Here is a 19,420-nt window from a genome sequence, read left to right as displayed (position 1 = left end):
GTAATGATCCGCTCCGTGTGTCCGCTTTGCTCAGCAGGGATCCTCCATAAAATCCCCGCTGAGCTGGCAGCTGACAGGGCGGTCCCCGCACACTGTGCAGGGACCGCCCTGTGTTTCCTTCCCCCCCCCCGTGTTCATCCGATCCGGCAGACGGAAGAAAAATAGAATTTCTTCCGTCTGCAAATGCGGATCTTTGCGGAGGCGGACAAATTACGGGTGTCAGCGAATGTTCATCCGCTGGACACCCGTAATCACATAGGGACCCATGTATGTCCCGTTTTCATCCGCAAACGGACGGATGAAAATGCGGACATACAGTCCGCTAGTGCGAAAGGGCCCTAAGTGCAGGATTTGAAAAAACAAACAAAAAACCAGTGACCAATAAGATGTAATAATTCAGACCTGCCCAACTAGGACATGCCGACTCCGGGAGAGTCGAAGGGGAATCACCTTTCACAAGTCCTCCCTTTTTTTTTCCTACACATGTGACTGATGGCTATAGCTAAAATTTAATTTGATCATGATTCCTTCTTCCCTCCTCATCAGTATACTAATGATGTTTTTATACACTTCACCCCCGGAAGGATTTACCCCCTTCTTGACCAGAGCAATGTTTGCAATATGGCACTACATCGCTTTAACTGACAATTGTGCGGTCGTGTGATGTTGCACAAAATTTACATATTTTTTCCCCCCACAAATAGAGCTTTCTTTGGTGGTATTTGATCACCTCTGCGGTTTTAATTTTTTTCTTTATAAACAAAAAAAGAGCGACAATTTTTTACTTTTTGCTTTGGTAAATAAAAAAAATGTGGACACCAGAAACAAAACAGGAAATCCTGTGCAGAACCAGAAGTGATGTCACACCTGGGGGGGGTGGCTTGAAAAAGGAGTAGTTATGCTCTGAGATATGTAGCCACACTCCCCACACTGCGGCCCTCCCAGATGTGACGCCACTTCCAGTTTTACTCAGTCCATGCACTCCGGCGTGGCTCCAGGATATCTGATTTTGTTCCTTGTGTCTTGCACCGCTCCTGATACTGTCATCAACTTCCTGGCTCCTAAATCTTAATATACAAGTGATGTCTTATACAAGGAGCATCATGTCACTACTGAGTATAAAAAGAGAACTGTAGCAATAGAGTTACATTTAATAAAGGTACAACATTTAGAAACTCACATGGTTGATGATTAAAACAGGCATATCCAAGTATGCATTCATCTGGGGCAAAGCTGTCCACATCCTTACCATCCTCCCATGCACTCAATGATCGTTCGGTACTTTGACAGAATGACAGTCTGCCTATGTAAACAAGCCAGACTGTCATTCCGCGAGTACAGAAGACATGAATCCGGTGAAGCAGGAACACCGTTCAATGTCTTCAAGTAGTAAAAGCTAATCCCCCACAGTTAGTAAACACTCCCTAGGCACACAGTTAACTCTTTGATCACCCCAGCCAGTGTCATTAGTACTGTGACAGTGCATATTTTTAGCACTGATCACTGTAATAATGTCACTGGTCCCTAAAAAAAGTGTCAGTTAGGTGTCCGATTTGTCTGCCACAATATCGCAGTACTGCTAGAAGTCGCTGATCACCACCATTACTAGTAACAAAGGTTAGTATTTTTGCGCAAACCAATCAATATACGCTTATTGGCATTTTTTTTTTACCAACAGTATATAGCAGAATACATATTGGCCTAAATTTACGAAGAAATTAATTACATTTTTTTTTTATTGGACGTGTTTTAGAGCAGAAAGGAATTTGTTACTCGTTCTTTGATTCTAGCACAAAATATAAAAACCGCAGAGGTGATCAAATACCACCAAAAGAAAGCTCTATCTGTGGGAAAAAAGGGATATCAATGTTATTTGGGTACAGCGTCGCACGACTGCGCAATTGTCAGTTAAAACAATGCAGTGCCGTATTGCAAAAAATGGCCTGGTCAGGAAGGGGGCAAACATTCTGGAGCTGAAGTGGTTAATGTGATAAAAGGTACTGTGCATGTAGATTCCCAATTGGGTTTCTGCTCATATCATAAATGAATATTGCACTGTGTCCTTGTAGTTGATAACTAATGAATATGAACATGTGTGAGCAGCCCAGCCCTTGATACATACACCCATGTTACTTTAAATAGATATGAGAAGTCATTATCTCGGTGCTGATAACAATACCACCAGATGATAAAATTCCATGCTGTTTTATTATTTTACACAAAAGTCTACCTGCTGAAACATTTTTCTAACTTACCATAACACGGTGTGAGTGCCGGTATACAACAGCATGAATACAGAGGTACATTTCTCTGATCCTTGCATCTATTACAGTTGCCAGTGTCTCACTAGAAAATAATGACACTGGCTAATGCGATTACAGGTACATTATACAACTTAATCTTAAGTGAACATACCTCCCCACTTCAAGTGGAACTGAACTACAAAGACGACACTTTCAATGTTACAGAATAGGGAGCATTTAGAAATGTTAAAGGGGGGGCCTAAACTGTACCCCAAAAATATGCCCTAGAATTCCTCCTGAAAAATAGCAGTGCACCTCATAGTACATGAGGGTGCCTAGTCTCATACGTGTCTATCTGTAGTGTCAGATCTAAGGCACTGCTAGTCTCCAGAGATCGGACGATGTTACAAATGTGCTGCCAGAGACTGTTGCATGAAGAAGGAAACTTTGCCTCTACCAAGATGGCTGCCTTAACCACTTGGCACCCGCGCCATAGCCGAATGACGGCTACAGCGTGGACCCCAAATGCCGGGAGGACATCAATAGACATGCTCCCCGTGCGCCCATGCAGTGTGTGCGCAGCGCACGCTGTGATCACCCTAATCACTGAGACTTGGGTGATCACGGACCCGAGTAAGGGGCCGGTCCTGGCCCCTTACCATGTGATCAGCTGCCAGCCAATGACAGCTAATCACGTGATGTAAACAAAAGCTGGTTATCGGCTTATGTGAAAGGGACATCGGTCCCAAGAGGAAGGAGGCACATCTGCCTCGTTTTCCGCCAGTACCCCCTGCTAGTGCCACCTGCAATTGCCCACAGTGCCCAAGAACGCCACCCATCAATGCCCATCAGTGCCACCTAGCAGTGCTGCCTATCAGTGCCCATTACTGCCACCCATCAGTGCCACCTATCAATGCCACCTTTTAGTGCCACTTCTCAGTGCCACCTATCAATGTCCTTCAGTGCCACCTCTCAGTGCAGCCTATCAGTGCCCACCAGTGCCGCATTATTGGTGCCCACCAGTGCAGCCTCATCAGCGTGCATCAATGAAGGAGAAAAATTACCCATTTGCAAAATGTTCTAACAAAATATAAAAAAATATAATGAAAAAAAAAATTGCTTTTTTTTGGTTTTGTTTTTTTAACAAAAAATAAAAACGTAGAGGTTTGTGGGAAAAAAATAACAATTTTATTTGGGTACAGTGTTGTATGACCGCACAATTGTCATTCAAAGTGCGTCAGCGCTGAAAGCTGAAAATTGGTCTGGGCAGGAGGGGGGTTTAAGTGCCCAGTAAGCAAGTGGTTAACATATTCCAGCAATGAGGCAAAAAATCTGTTGCCGGGGACTGCAGGCAACACTGGTGACTAGTCCTTTGCCCTCTGTCCACTTCTTTTTGGTCACAGCTTCTACAGCTCAGTTCCTGTTTAAAGGGGTCTTTGGGATGTGAACTGAAAGCAGTAATAAACCTAAATTGTAATACATTGCTGCTTACCAATCATTAAATGTGGAATCTGCATTCATTTTCTTTTTAAGGCTTTTTGCCCTCAGTTATAAGCTGGTGGTCTAGCCACATACCTCCTGTATTTTAGTGCCCCCTACCCCACTCTGGAGGAATGAGAACCTTTGGACAGAAGTATTGTTAATCTGGGGGAGGGGAGTGTTAGATGAACTAGCAGATTTAGATACACTAATAAATTGCAGCTGAACTCCAGTTAACACTTTATAAGCAGTTATAGCAAACTTTTTTTTTTCCTTTGGGATAAAGGTTTTACATAAATAAAGGATGATCATTGTAAGCACCTTTGTCAATGGTAAATGGTTGGTCTCAACCCTGTAACTGTTGCTCTTTTGAAAAACAATAGATTTACTGGCCAGATCACCACAGGAAAATAAAGTAAAGAACGCCTTAAAAAGAAATGCAATGCAGCCAAAACATCCAAGAACTGGTAAGCTGCATTGTTATAAATGTTAGCTTTTGGGTTTAGGTTAAGAATACAAAAATATATTGCAATTATGTTAAAAATTTTACTTTTGCAACACATTGACATGGAAGGCAGTTATTACACTAAAACAAAATGTATACATGCTACTTCACTTCCTCTGCAATATGTCTATGTGAAAGATGAGGGGTGTGGCTGTTACTCAGCTCTGTCAGCACAGAACACTGCAATATCGGGGGGGGGGGGGGGAGCAGCATTTTTTTTTAATAAAAAATGTATTTTAAATCTGAATTTGCAAAGTTAATTGGTCCTTGGACCTATGCAAGTATGCATATTCTTTACCTGGATGACCTCCCTTGGAAGCAGCAAATCATTGTAGTATGCACTGCTATTACAGTGATTACCGTTAGCTTCCAGGTCAAAAGCTGAGTGGCTGCCCCGCTGCTTAGTGAACACAGGAGGGCACTCACTTGGCATGGGTGCCATTTAGAGAACACCGCTTTTTTTCAATGAATGCAAAGCGCACTCTGGACAAGTTGGAGAGCTGGAATGGTGATGTCACAATCTCCATAATTTTCAACCAAAGAATACTTTGTAACAGGGAAAGTTTGTTTTCTGTAGCATAACAGATGCTTTATTAAATATTGCTAGAAGATTTTCTAATTATTTAAATAAAGTAAATTTTGCAAAGATTTTTCCCAAATATAAGTGCTCTATTTGCATTTGTGTTGTTTTTTTCATGAGTAACATGGCCCTTTTATCAGCTCATCTGGGTCAAGAGTGCACAAAAGCTTTCTATCCCCAGGATTACTACCACTCAAGGAGCTTTGAAAGAGCACCATCAGCACAGGCTCACACACTTTTTTGGTGGGGTGGGATAGGTGCACCGTTTGTCAAATCAGCTAAAATTTGTTCAATTAGGAACTCTGACCAACCAGGGTTTTAGTGCCCTCTGCTTTCATGTTGGGGAGATTTCCACGCAAACATGGTGGTGGCAACATTATTGTTGTGGGGATGCTTTTTTTTTAAGCAGGGACAGGAAAGCTGATCAGAGTTGATGTGAAGATGGATGGAGCGAAATACAGGGCAATCTTATGCCCTGTACACACGATCGGTCCATCTGATGAAAATGGTCTGATGGACCGTTTTCATCAGTTAACCGATGAAGCTGACTGATGGTCAGTCGTGCCTACACACCATCAGTTAAAAAAACGATTGTGTCAAAACGCGGTGACGTAAAACACAACGACGTGCTGAAAAAAACGAAGTTCAATGCTTCCAAGCATGCGTCGACTTGATTCTGAGCATGCGTGGATTTTTAACCGATGGACGTGCCTACAAACGATCATTTTTTTTTCAATCGGTTAGGTATCCATCGGTTAAATTTAAAACAAGATTGAATTTTTTTTACCTACGAATAAATAACCGATGGGGCTTACACACGATTGGTTTGGTCTGATGAAAACGGTCCATCAGACCGTTCTCATCGGTTTGACCGATCGTGTGTATACGCGGCATAAGAAGAAAACCTGTTAGAGTCTGCAAAAGACTTGAGACTGGGGCGGAGGTTCACCTTCCAGAAGGACACCAACCCTAAACATACAGCCAGAGCTACGATGGAATGGTTTAGATCAAAGCATATTCATGTGTTAGAATGGCCCAGTCAAAGTCCAGACCTAAATCCAGAAAATTGCTGCTCACAGACGTTCTCCATCCAATCTGACAGAGCTTAAGCTATTTTGCAAAGAAGAATAGTAAAAAATGTCACGCTAGATGTGCAAAGCTGGTAGATACATCCCCAAAAAGACTTGCGGCTGTAATTGCAGCGGAAGTTGGTTCTACAAAGTATTGACTTAGGGGGGCTGAATACGAATGCACACCACACAAACGTTGAAAACCATTTATCATTTTCCTTTCACTTCACAATCATGTGCCACTTTGTGTTGGTCTATCACATAAAACCCCAATAAAATACGTTTACATTTTTGGTTGTAACATGACAAAATGTGGAAAATTTCAAGGGGAATGAATACTTTTTCAAGGCACTGTAAATTTCATTTTGAAACATGTACATTTTTACCTTTAGAAAGTCATCAAAAGTAATTCCTTCATATATCTGATCTGGTGCCTGTTAAAACAAACATGAATTATGATTAGGAGGATGCGACTTGATTTATTGCCATGTGACTACTAATATTTGCTATATCATATCTGGACACTTTTGATACAGTTCTGTAACAGCTGTTAGGTTGGCTATACAAGAGGGAATGTGATTGTTTATATTCAAGTTATACACAACATTCTAGTCTACTCTATTCACATCCAGCAAGCTCTCAACACAGTTTTGTCTTCTGGGCACATTTTCAACGACTTCTCTCCTTTGGCAGATGTATTAAAAAGCCATTCCAACTCTCAACGTAACAACATCAATTTCATTCTTTTATGTAAATCATGGAAGTACAGCCATGACAATATGGTAAAATGAGTGGGGCTGAATATGAAAGTACATGGCTTTGTGTGGCTGGAGCTTAGGGCATGTAAAAAGTGAGAGTCAAACATCAATACCCTTAGTAACACAAGAGTTATCATTGCAAGACTGCCAAATGTGAAGAACCATGACACTTCAGAATGGACAGAATGAGCCCAGAGCAGTAAAAGGCCAGGACAGAAAACCTGACAATTTGACATATCTGTTTCGTTGAGTGTCCTTCTGAACACTAACACAGCTGCGAAGATATACAAATGCTGCATCAGCTACCTAACCATTTCGTTTCTACAAAACTGACACAAAAGAAAAAATTGGCAGTGGAAAGTTTTCACAATACAAACTGGAATTTTTTGGAACATTCATGCTACCGTGTGGTTCATTTAAGCACAAGTGTGTTAGAAGGTTTTCCATCAAAAACACACTGAAATAAATGAGTTAAACAGAAGGACTGATCTCAACACTTGAGATGGCGTATAAGCAGAGGGCTGACACATTGAGCTCCATCTGCCCATCTATTCAGATGTATAATTGGCAAAAGCTGTCATTGCTAATTTGTGTGAAAGATTGGAGGTAGGATGTGGGATATGATGGAAACTGTACATACTCTTATTCTTTCCAAAATAACCTCAAATTCCCTTTAGTCAGATCCAAACAAGCTCATTTTTTAAAATGTTCATGGGAAAATGTAGCAGGCTTCTCTCTGTGCTCATTATTTTTTTTGTAGCCAGAGCTAGAGTCATTTTAATGGAAAGGCAATGAAAATACCGTATTTATCGGCATATGACACGCACAGGCGTATAACACGCACCCTCCTAACTTTAAGAGGGAAGTTTCAGGAAAAAGACTTTCCACGGCCCCCTGCGAATAACATGCAGGCACAGTTTACCCTCTATTTTCAGGGTAAAAAAGTGAGTGTTATACGCCAATAAATACAGTATTTAGAATAAAGCAGCATTTTTTTTTTTAAATCTGGTTTGTTGGTGATCAGTGTAGGAAGAATATATGTCAAAACAAGTATACAGTTCACCATGCAAATCATCCCACCCAAGCATCCCACTACCACTCCACTGACTGAAGGGTACAGGCACCAGAACAGTCCATAATGCAATAACACAAAAAAAAAAAAGATCAAAGATGGAGACGCTCAACTTCCAGAGGTCTGGAGTACTTTTATGAATATTATCCAATACTAAGAAAGTGCACCTGCTCTTCTAAACCACATCATCTGTATATTAGGCGAAGATCGCTGCTACCTGTCAATGATCACAAAATACTTTATGTCATGTAGACAATCAAAGAAAGTAGCTGAATGGCCGCACTCCTAATACACACCTTTTATTCGTAGCAAAACAAAACACCCCATAAAACTGAAACAGTTACGAAGTAGAAGAAGAATGCCAACAGAAGACAGAAGCATATGAAGTGAACTTAGTCAATGTCAAGGGGATTGTTAGTATTCTTCTACTTCGTAACCGTTTCTTTTTTATGGGGTCTTTTTTTTCTTTACCACATAAATGGCAGACGGGAGAACGAGTGCATGGTTTTATGATATTACATATTTTTCCAATCAATTGCTTCTGATATACGTTTGACACAATTGTAGGACGTATATTCTCATAAATATGCCAATCATAATAATGAATGTCAGGATATCTGTAGTGATCGTCTCTCTCTGTTATTGTCTGTGGTATGTTGATTGCGTTTAGCTTTGCAGATACATTTAAATGCATTGGTCTGTGCTTTGTTATGTTTTTATGTTGTATATTGAGTCTATATCAGAACTTTTTTTACAGCAATGTTATCTGCTAAGGGACAGCACGCTAATACAGTGAATCAGTTCTATTTGACCTGATTAAACAAATTTATTATCATTGCTATGTCACATTTTTATTTTTATTTGTTTAAAGTTTTAATTGAGAAATATACAAACCTTAAATAAAAATAAAAATAATGATAATAATAATAATAATAATAATAATAATAATAACAACAGCATTTGTAGGACAATTTAGAGAGTAATTTTAGATAAAACCCATGTAATCTAGGGGTCTTGGACAAACAAACTGGGTGGGGTAGCTAGAGTGATATACCATATTACATCAGTAGAAGTAAAAAGGGGGGGGTGGAGTGTAGAACAAGTTTTTGTTATATGGGTAAAGGGGGGGGGGGGGGGGCACGACTGTTGTAGAGTTATTCTGAGCGGTAGTTTTCCTCACAGTGTTGGTAGAGAAGATTAGAGATGATGAGTGAAGACAGTGAGAAAAGACTTTTGGGACATAGAGTCCAGATGACAGCTAAAGTCCACTGGTGGTGGGTTGCCCGTCAGGGGAGACGCCTCCCCTGGGCTTGAGGGGCGGGGGGGAGTCCCATAATATGAGAACAAGTACTGACTAAAGTTGGCTAGGTCTTCTGGAGAGAGTGCTGAGAGCATGAAGGGTTGCCACCTGGAGTAGAAGCAGGATATAGATCTTTCATGTTTGAAGTCAGTGTTGAGTCAGTCCTTGAATAGTAGGAGTAGGAGCTCTCATTTGATTTGGGTGGTATTAGGACAGCGAGATGAAGTCCAGTTTTTCAATATGGTTCTCCGTGCAATCAGGAGACAAAACAAAGACCAGTCTTTATGTCACATTTTAAAGAGGTTGAATTCCCTGTGTTTCTCTGTTTTTACGTGCTGTCCACCTCTGTTCCATTTTAGCCTGATTAGATAGGGGAGGCGTTTTATAGAGTGTCTGTTTCCTCAATTGATTTTTATCGAACTATATATATTTCTAGTCCGATTATGGTTACTAGCTATGATTAAGCATCTACAATGATGTGAAACACATTAGCCTTTGCTTCTGTACCAACTACAACAATGATGTAACAGTTTGGGATTTTTTAACACTGTTTTGCCATGAATAAAAAGGTGTGTATTCGGAGTGTGGCTGTTCAGCTACTTTCTTTGATTGTCTACACGATTGCAGAGCCTACACCTGAAGTTGTGAGTAGGACAGGTGTTCTTTTGAGACACCAACATTCCTGGAGCGGCACTACTACTACTACATACTTTACGTCATGGCAAGTATCATTAGAGCTGTTAGTACAATCAGTATACCTTGGGCCCTGATAAATCTTCAAAAGAAAACATACAATTTTCTTCCAAGAATATCACCATTCTGTAATATTTTACCATTTGTCCAACACATATACTGGCTGCTTCCATCATTGCTCCATCTGCTATAGATCTTGCTGTCTCCTTCTCAATATGAGGATTTCCTGATAGTAATTCTTCTACGACCTATATAAAAAGAAAGGTCAAGTTAACAAAAAATACTGTGCACAGTTTAAAAAAATAACTTGGTTGTAATTTCTAGTGACTGGACTGTTAGTATCTCTAAATATATTCCTTTTGCAATTTTACCTCAATTTCTGAAGCTAGAATTACTACAATATATGTAAATCCAAAACCAGACAGCCCTAAAAAATTTGATCTAAGCTTACTCTCATAGAATTTAAAATAATCATGCTGTGTCTGTGCAACACCAATGCATATTCATGACTGATACATGAATCACTCAAAAGAACCAAGGTTTTCTCCTTTATGACTCAAGCCTGTTAAGCATTAGGCAAAGATGCGTAAAGAAGGCCATTTACTGTATATCAGACTGGAACAACCATCATGTAATGCCGTTTTTACATCTTTACTCCACTGATTTGACAAGTTATACTTTCAGGCATTTAAATTATGTCCAAAACTTCCTGGCATGTTGTGGTCCTTTCACAACTTTTACTACCACCAGTCAAACCTTGGACAATTAACATTTGCCTTGACACATTCCATGACACCACTGTGTAGAAATGCTGGCATATCTTTCCAGTACTCATCTGGACTGAGTAATCTACTCTAGTGGTGAAACATTAGGGGTGATTTACTAAAATTAGTGCACACAATATCCGGTGCAGCTGTGCATAGAAACCAATCAACTTCTAGGTTTAATTGTCAAAGCTTAAGGCCCTTTTCACATGGGCGGAATCCGCGTTCTCAGCAGGGGGATCTCCCTGCTGATCCTTGCTGAGCAGATTGATGACAATTTCATGTCCGTTCGATATGCAGAGCGAATACGGACCCAGTCCCGCTCTCCTCTATGGGACAATCAGATGGAAATGGAACACCTGATGGTAAATAGGACTGCCATCCATCTGTTTTTGGCAGACAGGATTGGATCAGAACATATGGCTGCGAGTCCACCGATCCATCCATCCGCCGCTCCATAGAAGTGCTCCATCCCGTATGGTAGGGGGCGATGCCCCTGCTTTCCTTATGGACCGACCGCTCCTGGACCAGAGGGTCCGAAGAGGTTTGCCTGAAAAATGTACAGCCTATGTGAAAGGAGCCGAACTGAACATTCTAAAGATAAAAGCCGATTGGTAAATTTTAGCCAATTTTAGTAAATCTCCCTCACTGTCTAACATTTCTAAGCATCCAGTCTTCAACATTGTTAAAAGTCCAGTCAAATGTGACTAATTACTACTGTCTGAGCCATGATGACCCACAAAACAATGGGTTTTTGTCATGTTTACCAAAAGGGTTGAATAACATTTTCTGGAATTACATTTGGTTTATGTTATGTCAAGTCAAGTATTGCCTAATGAAACATTTTCCACCAGGAAGTGGAGAACACATACATACATTTCTGTATTCCTCCAGAGTGATCATGCTATCATTGTCCGCGTCATACATGTTGAAAAGAACTACCAGAAATAAAATGAACAATTACTCATGTTATTATGTGTGTTATTAGTTAATATTTGAGAAAAATAAATGCTTCAAAAACTTTTAATGTAAAAAAACAAACAAAAAACAAATACAGTATGCATGTAGCTCTAGCTTCAAATGTTCGTTTAAACTGAAGATACTACAGATCGATATCTGAACCTACGGGCACAGGCTAATGCAGGACCCAGTGATGGATGATGTAATATCCTGACATGCACTAGAAATAACCCCACATTGCAGCTTTATATATGGGATTTTTTTCTACTCCCACATTGAACGCTGTAATAAAAAAACATCACTGAAAAGCTTCTGATATGCAGCTGTCATATGAAGAGCGTTTCAGACCTCTATCAAGACCAAGAAGGTAACTAAACCAAACCTAGCTATAATTTTGATTACTCTTTTCCACCTTTCACCTTCTGTACTACTCTGACATATTTTTCATCTTTCTGTGGTATAGATACAATGCCTGAAGCTGCCTTTTTCCCCCATAGTGAACATTGGCACTTGCACGTCTCCAAAATACACTCTTTAATGTTCTGGCTACTGCAACAGTCTCCTCTCCAATCTTCCACAAACTATACCATCACCTCTACAACCTTATTATGAATGAGGATGGGGGTATTTTACGTCACGACAAAACGTACGTCGGGCGGTGACATTAGTATATCCGCCATGGCACAGGATGGCATACATTGAATACCTGATGTTTTTCTCTCTTGTGAGTATAATGCGTTTTTTAATAACGTATGTATGTTTTTGATATTGCGCAATGAACGATTTTGTCCCCCTCTCTATACTTGATTGGCATCTGACTCATTACATGATCCGGAGAGTATACTGATGATCCATTCACTATTTGGGTCCTTTCAAGGGATTCTATTCCAAAACCCACAGGGAGGGGTTTTCTCACTGATGCGTGGTCGGACCTCGGACGAGGTCTTTATGTCTGATAAGAGTCCATCTGTCACATAAGTGGCACGTTAAGTGATCACTTGGAACACCACTTGGATAATAAAATAGCACGTGTGCAGCACAATTTCTATCACTGGCATTAGATCTGGGACTATTTACAAATTAATATTATTTAATTTTGTTGTCACTTATTATTGGTTTTGGCATTTGTAGGATTTTATTGAACATGTTTGCACTGAGCTTATGGTGTCCTTTTTTGCAATTAATGTATTTAATTGCTTACAGATGATTATAAATTGAAATTTTTCTTTGCACATGAATGTTAACTGGCGGTGAAGAAACACTGTAATGCATTGAGTACATCCGATGCACACTAACAGCACAACACCATTTTTTTATATGTATTTAATGTATTGTTACGTGCAATATAGTGAATGCAGCTGTTGATTTGCACTTTTAGGTTGAGTACACTTAGCACAGATTATTTCCTTTCTTTTATAATGAATATTACATCTTCAGTTCTACCTATACAGTGTGCCTCTTCTGAGGTTTTTAACAGACTGTTTCCCTGTTCTGTCAGCCTCTTCCAAAGTTATGTCTCAAGCCTCTCCTGAGATGATGCTTCATGTTCTCACCATGCATGTTCTGTCTGTGCACATCATTCCTTACTAGAGATCGGTGGACCAAGTTGTAGTGGTCTGAATTATAGCACTAAGTCTGCTGGTCCAAGTTACAGACATTGCTACAATTTCTGTGGCCTTCCGGATGCTGGAGAAGAGTCTTGGGGCTTTTGTGTCTTGGGAGAAACCACCAAGTCCCTGGGCTGTTCAGGAAAGGCTTGTGGGAAAAGTAATAACTATAGGACTCTCACTTGATACGTCATAAAAATGCATTAGATTCATCACTAGTGATTGCTACAAATGCAGCTGTGCGTTTGATGGCTACAGTATGCAGCTTAGGTCCATGCATAACTAGTTCTGTTTAAAAAGATCAAAAGGTAGAAAATAGAAACACACATGACAAGGATGACATACAGTTTAGTCAATCCCTGATTAACACTATCTTCATTACCACTAATTTATATAATTTGACACATTTTACAGTGCTTTCCAGAAAGTCATTAAACCATTCAAGTACTATTTAGAACCCATTAGAAAGATGCGACCACCTTGTCTCTATGTAATTGCTATGTGGAAGGAAACCAGAACACATATGGATCATGGTTTGGTTGAATATGAATACAATAGGTCTGCAAGACAGCAGTATTGACCATGTGTGCTGTGCACATATCTGTAGTTACTTTGTATAGCCCTGCTATGAGATTCCATCATGAATCACAATAGGCGTGTATAGCGTTTCTGATTATCACTAAATGCAATACCTACATTGTAATTTATTCTTACGGCATGTACTAATGGCCTCTTCATCAGCATTCTCAGCCAGTGGTTGGAAATGGGACATAACAATAAGAAACTTTTCAAAGTCAATCTCCTTCTCAAATCCGCGAGTTCCTGTTCGTAGATTTCTGAAAGAGAACACAATTTAGAGCCATGCATAAAAAACCTCTGTAACAGCACTCAATAAAATATGTACCATATGTAAGTGGTAATGGAGCACACAGTCATACACTGTATAATCTCCTTTCAACTCTTTACTTACTCCTTGCTGGCTCTATAACCATTTAAACGTTATCTCATACTTTAGACAACTTCATAAACAACAACATAAATGACAATCCGATTTCAAGTGTCTGGACAAAATACAAAGTAGTCCTCAGAGGACTTTTAATTATTATTGCAGCAGCAAAAATATGGACTAATCATCAATGATCTGTGCCTCAGCTCAGGAACTGGATATCCTTTATAATGCCCATATTCAAAACGACTCTCTGAGTAATTTTTTGGGAAAATGTAGGAAACTACTAACATTAGAGACCATTCTATCAGAAAAATACAAAAATCCCTACGCTATTCAAAAGCCTAATTTCTCCATCATAGTATCTTGTCCACTTTCCGTTTGACCATAAGCTGAACCATTCACTAAAGGTGCCCATGTTATCAAACCTTAAGGCTACAAAGGTCTGACCACCATACATACGCGGATTGCAAGTTCGGTAAGTGGGCAAACTGGCCAATTCATCTTGCTTGTCCGATGAACATTTGAAGCTCAGGTTGACTTTACATGACTGGAAACTTTGACAGATTAGCTTCTGTCATGATCACTCTAATATCACCAGACCAATCCAAAGAAATCAGTGATAATAACTAAACACAGTAATGCGACACTTTCTCCCTGGTGTGGACAACACCTCTTGAGGGGGGAGGGAGCGAGCAGGAGGGTCAGGACGCCATCTACTTTGCAGATAGAGAAAGGAGCTGTGTGTTAGTGGGCGTCCTGACACTCCTGCTCGCCCCCTCAAGAGGCTTTCTTCACACCAGGGAGAAAGCCTTGCATTACGGTCGTGAGTTACAGACAGAACAACAGGAAGTGAGGATTTCTCAGAAGAAATAAGAACATTTAAAAGCAAAATCGAAGGATGAGGTAAGTGAAGGAGGACTGCACTAAGGTAAAGGAAGCTATTTAGGGATTTTTTTTTTTACCTTTACAACCCATTTAACCTTATCACTGCCTATGTGCTTATTGTACACTTAAAGTGATTGTAAACGAACACCTTGTAAAAGAACCCATTCAGTTTAAAATAGAAACAAAAAGCAAAACATTTGTGTATAGATAAAAAATAGGATATATATATATATATATATATATATATATATATATTTCCCCTTATTTATAGGTGATCGCATTCCCTCTGTTCACGGCTGCATAAGAGCTGGGGAGAGGAGAAGCAACAGTACACTTAGCTTCTCAGTGAATGGCTGTGCAGGGGGGGGGGGGGTGACAGGACAAAACAAACACTCTTGCGCATTAGTGTCATGGCCAGGGGATTGATGACTTAAGGGATAGTGTCGGATTTTGTCACAGAGGTGGTCAGTAGCAGAATAGAGAAGAGAAAGGAAGGGAAGAAGTGGCAAAGGTTTCTACAAGTAATTGTTATATGGTTGCAGGGAGAGGTGGAAGACAGGGAGAGAGTGAAACTAACAAGGTGGTGATCAGAGAGAGGTAAAGGATCCTTGAAGAGGTTGAATGGAGTGCATAGGTAGGAGCATACAAGGTCGAGGGTGTTGCCATTAGAGTGAGTAGAAGCATGTACTTGCATCAGGTCAAATTTATCAAAATGCATATGCATTTCTCAGTGCATGAAGTGATAATGAACCCTAGATGTCGAAAAAGAAACAGTGCAAAACAAAAACTGACAGTAACCCTTTACCACACATTATCTGTAAATTAATGTTTACCTGCATGATGCCCCCATGCAGAGAAAATATTAAACTACAGCTAGCAACACTATGTTGGGCTGTTGCTAACAAGTCAGCTGCACACTAACAATCAGGAACAAAACCAAAGACCTTAAGCCTGCAGATACTACTGTAGCCTGAAGATGGCAGTGTGTCTGTTTAATACTGTAAATGTCTGACACAATTACAGAATTATAAATAATAATAAATTAAACATATTTTTGCAACTTTTGTTTCTATTGTCAGCCTATAATAAATAACACAAGGAATGTTTTATTAAACAATGTACTAATATACTAAAATGAGCTCTGTTTTTTATTGGAAAATGTATTGAGATATACAGTCAAAGAGTTATTGTCAAGATAACCAAAGCAATATACAAATACAGCTAAATCTGGCATGGACTTTCTTAGGAGAACTATGGTGATCAAAGGGAGTCAATTCCTGCAGATATGGGTTTGTTTTCAATCTGTGCAGGAGTCGGCCAATGTGTCAAGCCTTAATAAGCAAGCCAGTGTTAATTGGCTCCTTGTGAAGTTTGGCATCTCAGACAGAAAAGTGGAAATAAAATATGGATCCTGTGGGAAGAAAATAGTAGCTATTAAGAGCAATGTAAAAGAGTTAACTTACCTTTTATCGAAAAACGCATTTTTTATTTTGTCTCGAATAGGGTTCTGTTCCAGATCTAAAACCTTCTCAAAATCATTTTTCCTGTTAAAACAAGAAAAGAAAAAAAAGTTACTTTACATAGAACAGTAAGCAATATTTAGTACATACCACTGAAAATAAAAAGTCAAAACTGGTATTTCAGTTTTTGGTGAATATTAAAATAAAAAGCAACCCCAGATGGTAATGTCTCTGCTGTTCTACAGAAATACAAACCTTAATACAATACTTTGAGTCTTCATGGCTTTAACAGCCTCCAAGATGCCAAAAAGTTCAATAATCCAGTGTGCTCTCAATGAGGCCGCTCCAAGGTACTGTATACAAAAATAGGTATCACCTGGCATCCCTTGTTTCTTATCTGCAGAAAAAAACATGTCCTGGAGATGCTTGCTGGATACTGGAATTCACATAAAGTTTATGTTCTTTACAAAGCAGCCACAGCCCAAGTAGAAGAGCCTGTCCCCTGCCAGCATGCTGCAGGGAGGTACCTTGCATGAAAGTCGTTGTCTTCAATCATTAGAGCGCATAAGCTGAATATGTAGCTATAGCTCTGACTTAGCAGGGAGTAAGTTAGACCTCTGCAGAAAGAGCACTGCTTCCAAAGAGAAATCAAGGGTCCTTCTCGGCAACCTTTTTTATAGTATCTAGCTATTTTAAACTGAAAGTTCAACTGGACTTTAATTCGGTTTATACTATGGAAAATGCAACAAGAAGAGTGGGGATGCTCCAAAGTGGGAGAAACTCCCAAATATTTACAGTGTATAGGAAGATGACTAGGAGCTAGAGCTGGGAGATCTTACTGATGGTACTCTCAAGTGATATAAGCCAGTCCACCCACCATACTCCACCTATAACTCAAAAAAAGTTTAGGAAGGCTTACGAATAAATACTGCATATTATGTGTATATTAGGCATACTCAAACATAGTGGTCGGTCCGGCACTTACCCCATCTAGGTGGCAGGCTGCGGGCAGCAGCTCCTGTGTCTTCTCCTCCAGCACGGCGGCTTCCACTGTGCATCTCCTTGCTTCTCCCCCTAGGCATCCAATAGGATCGCCTGTCCTTTCAGCCAATCAGTGATGGATCTTGGTGTGAGAATACCGAATATTCATTCGCTATTCTCACACAACTGGGTGGGCTCAGAGCGCAGTGCTCCCCCCCCCCCCAAGCCCACCCTCTTTGAAGTCCATTAGAGCCTCTGTCTCTAATCACAAGCTTCAACCCCCCCCCCCCAATTGGAATCTATGGCCTGGTGCCCTGTATGTAGATCAGGGAGCCAGATGCATGGATGGGGGGGGGGGGGGGGTGGACCCCTAGTGGATTGGCCGTCACTGCTCAAACACATTATAATTGGTCAAAAGCTTGGCATAAGATACTTTTCTTATAATGAACAGCCTATTTGTTTTTAGGAACAAAAGAAGCATATTGTAAATGTGGACTTAGAGTGAACCTGTGTTTTGACAATGCTGTGCCTTTCTGTCACTCTCTGCTGCTTTGTTCACCCATCAGTAGCCAATACCCAGTAATTCCATACCTGAGATTACTGGGTATTTTTCTCCATTCAGTAGGGGAGCAAGAGGAAGGTGAGTAAGAGCTGCAGAAGCCAGTATTAAAGGCCTGCACATCTGCATTTTCAACTGAAAAAGTAGGTGAACCTTTACAGCCTGGGCAATGGATATAAGGGGCTCCACAGGAACACATGGATCAATATGCAAGCCTCACAAAGTGCCTACCATTCAGCATTGTTCTTACCTTGCCATGCCAGTGCCAAAACAAACTGAAATCTCATACTTGACTCTATATTAATATTTCCATTGTTAAGGTTTAACTAAAGCCAATGGCCCAGATTCTCGTACGAGTTACGCCGGCGTATCTCCAGATACGCCGTCGTAACTCTGAGTCTGAGCCGTCGTATCTTGGCGCCTGATTCAAAGAATCAGATACGCCAGAATTTGTATAAGATACGACCAGCGTAAGTCTCCTACGCCGTCGTTTCTTAAATGCATATTTACGCTGACCGCTAGGGGCGTGTACACTGATTTACGCCTAGAAATATGTAAATCAGCTAGATACGCCAATTCACGAACGTACGCCCGGCCGTCGCATTACAGATACGCCGTTTACGTTAGGCTTTTCCCGGCGTAAAGTTACCCCTGCTATATGAGGCGTAGATGAGGCGTACCAATGTCAAGTATGGACGTTGGGCCAGCGTAGATTTTTCCGTCGTAATTTACGTTCACGTCGAAAGCATTGGCTTTTTGCGGGTTAATTTGGAGCATGCGCACTGGGATACTTTCACAGACGGCGCATGCGCCGTTTGGAGAAAGCGTCATTTACTTGGGGTCACCATACATTTACATAATACACGCCCACATCTTCCACATTTGAATTAGGCGGGCTTACGCCAGCCTATTTACGCTACGCCGCCGCAACTTTGCTTTGAGAATACTGCACTTGCCTCTCAAAGTTGCGGAGGCGTAACTTAAATAGAATACGTTATGCCCGCCCAAAGATACGCGCTTCTACGTGAATCCGGGCCAATATGTTTTGTTTTGGTTAGACTGGAAAAAGATTTGAACCTTGGTTGGGGCTTTACTGCTGTCAGTGTCCCCATTGGGAAGATTCAGTCTCTCCTTGTGACCATTGTCAAAATGTTGAGCTACTACCAGAACAGGAATAGAGGGGACATCTTCCAACAGTAATATTTGATCTGGTGACAGCTCTCTAATGCCTGGTACACACGACCGGCTTTCCTGGCAGGAAAACTGCCATGAGATCTTTTGGCCGGGAATCCCGACCATGTGTATGCTCCATCGCAGTTTTCCCAACACTTTCCCGATGGTTTTTAAGCCGGCAGTTTCCCTATGGGGAAAACCTGCAGTGGAGCATACACACGGCCGGGTTTCCCAACCAAAGCTCTCATGGCAGTTTTCCTGTCGGGAAACCCGGATACACACCCGGTGTGTAGGGGGAAAAAGCTACCGAGCAGGTTCTCGGTTTTCCCCTCGGTTTTCCCGGCGGACTTTTACCGCCAGGAAAAACGATCGTGTGTACTAG

General features: G+C 40.7%; 1 protein-coding gene across 2 annotated transcripts in view; it reads right to left on the bottom strand.

The window, feature by feature from the left end:
* Positions 1-19,420, bottom strand: part of TESC (tescalcin) — a 79,419-nt gene that overhangs the window by 981 nt on the left and 59,018 nt on the right. The window contains exons 1-6 of one of the 2 annotated variants that reach the window (XM_040345933.1): positions 16,581-16,855; positions 16,329-16,409; positions 13,728-13,867; positions 11,341-11,402; positions 9,841-9,948; positions 6,264-6,311 (exon numbers count right to left, since the gene is read on the bottom strand). In XM_040345933.1, the coding sequence (XP_040201867.1) occupies positions 6,264-6,311; positions 9,841-9,948; positions 11,341-11,402; positions 13,728-13,867; positions 16,329-16,409; positions 16,581-16,738 (597 nt within the window). In that variant the 5' untranslated portion in view covers positions 16,739-16,855. Of the gene's footprint in view, positions 1-6,263; positions 6,312-9,840; positions 9,949-11,340; positions 11,403-13,727; positions 13,868-16,328; positions 16,410-16,580; positions 16,856-19,420 lie in introns of those variants that run through there. The other variant, XM_040345942.1, reaches the window with a different exon arrangement.

Source organism: Rana temporaria, chromosome 1, assembly GCF_905171775.1.
Source record: "Rana temporaria chromosome 1, aRanTem1.1, whole genome shotgun sequence".
NCBI lineage: Eukaryota > Metazoa > Chordata > Amphibia > Anura > Ranidae > Rana > Rana temporaria.
The sequence above is the reverse complement of the archived record's forward strand: the minus strand, read 5'-3'. Positions and strand labels throughout refer to the sequence as shown.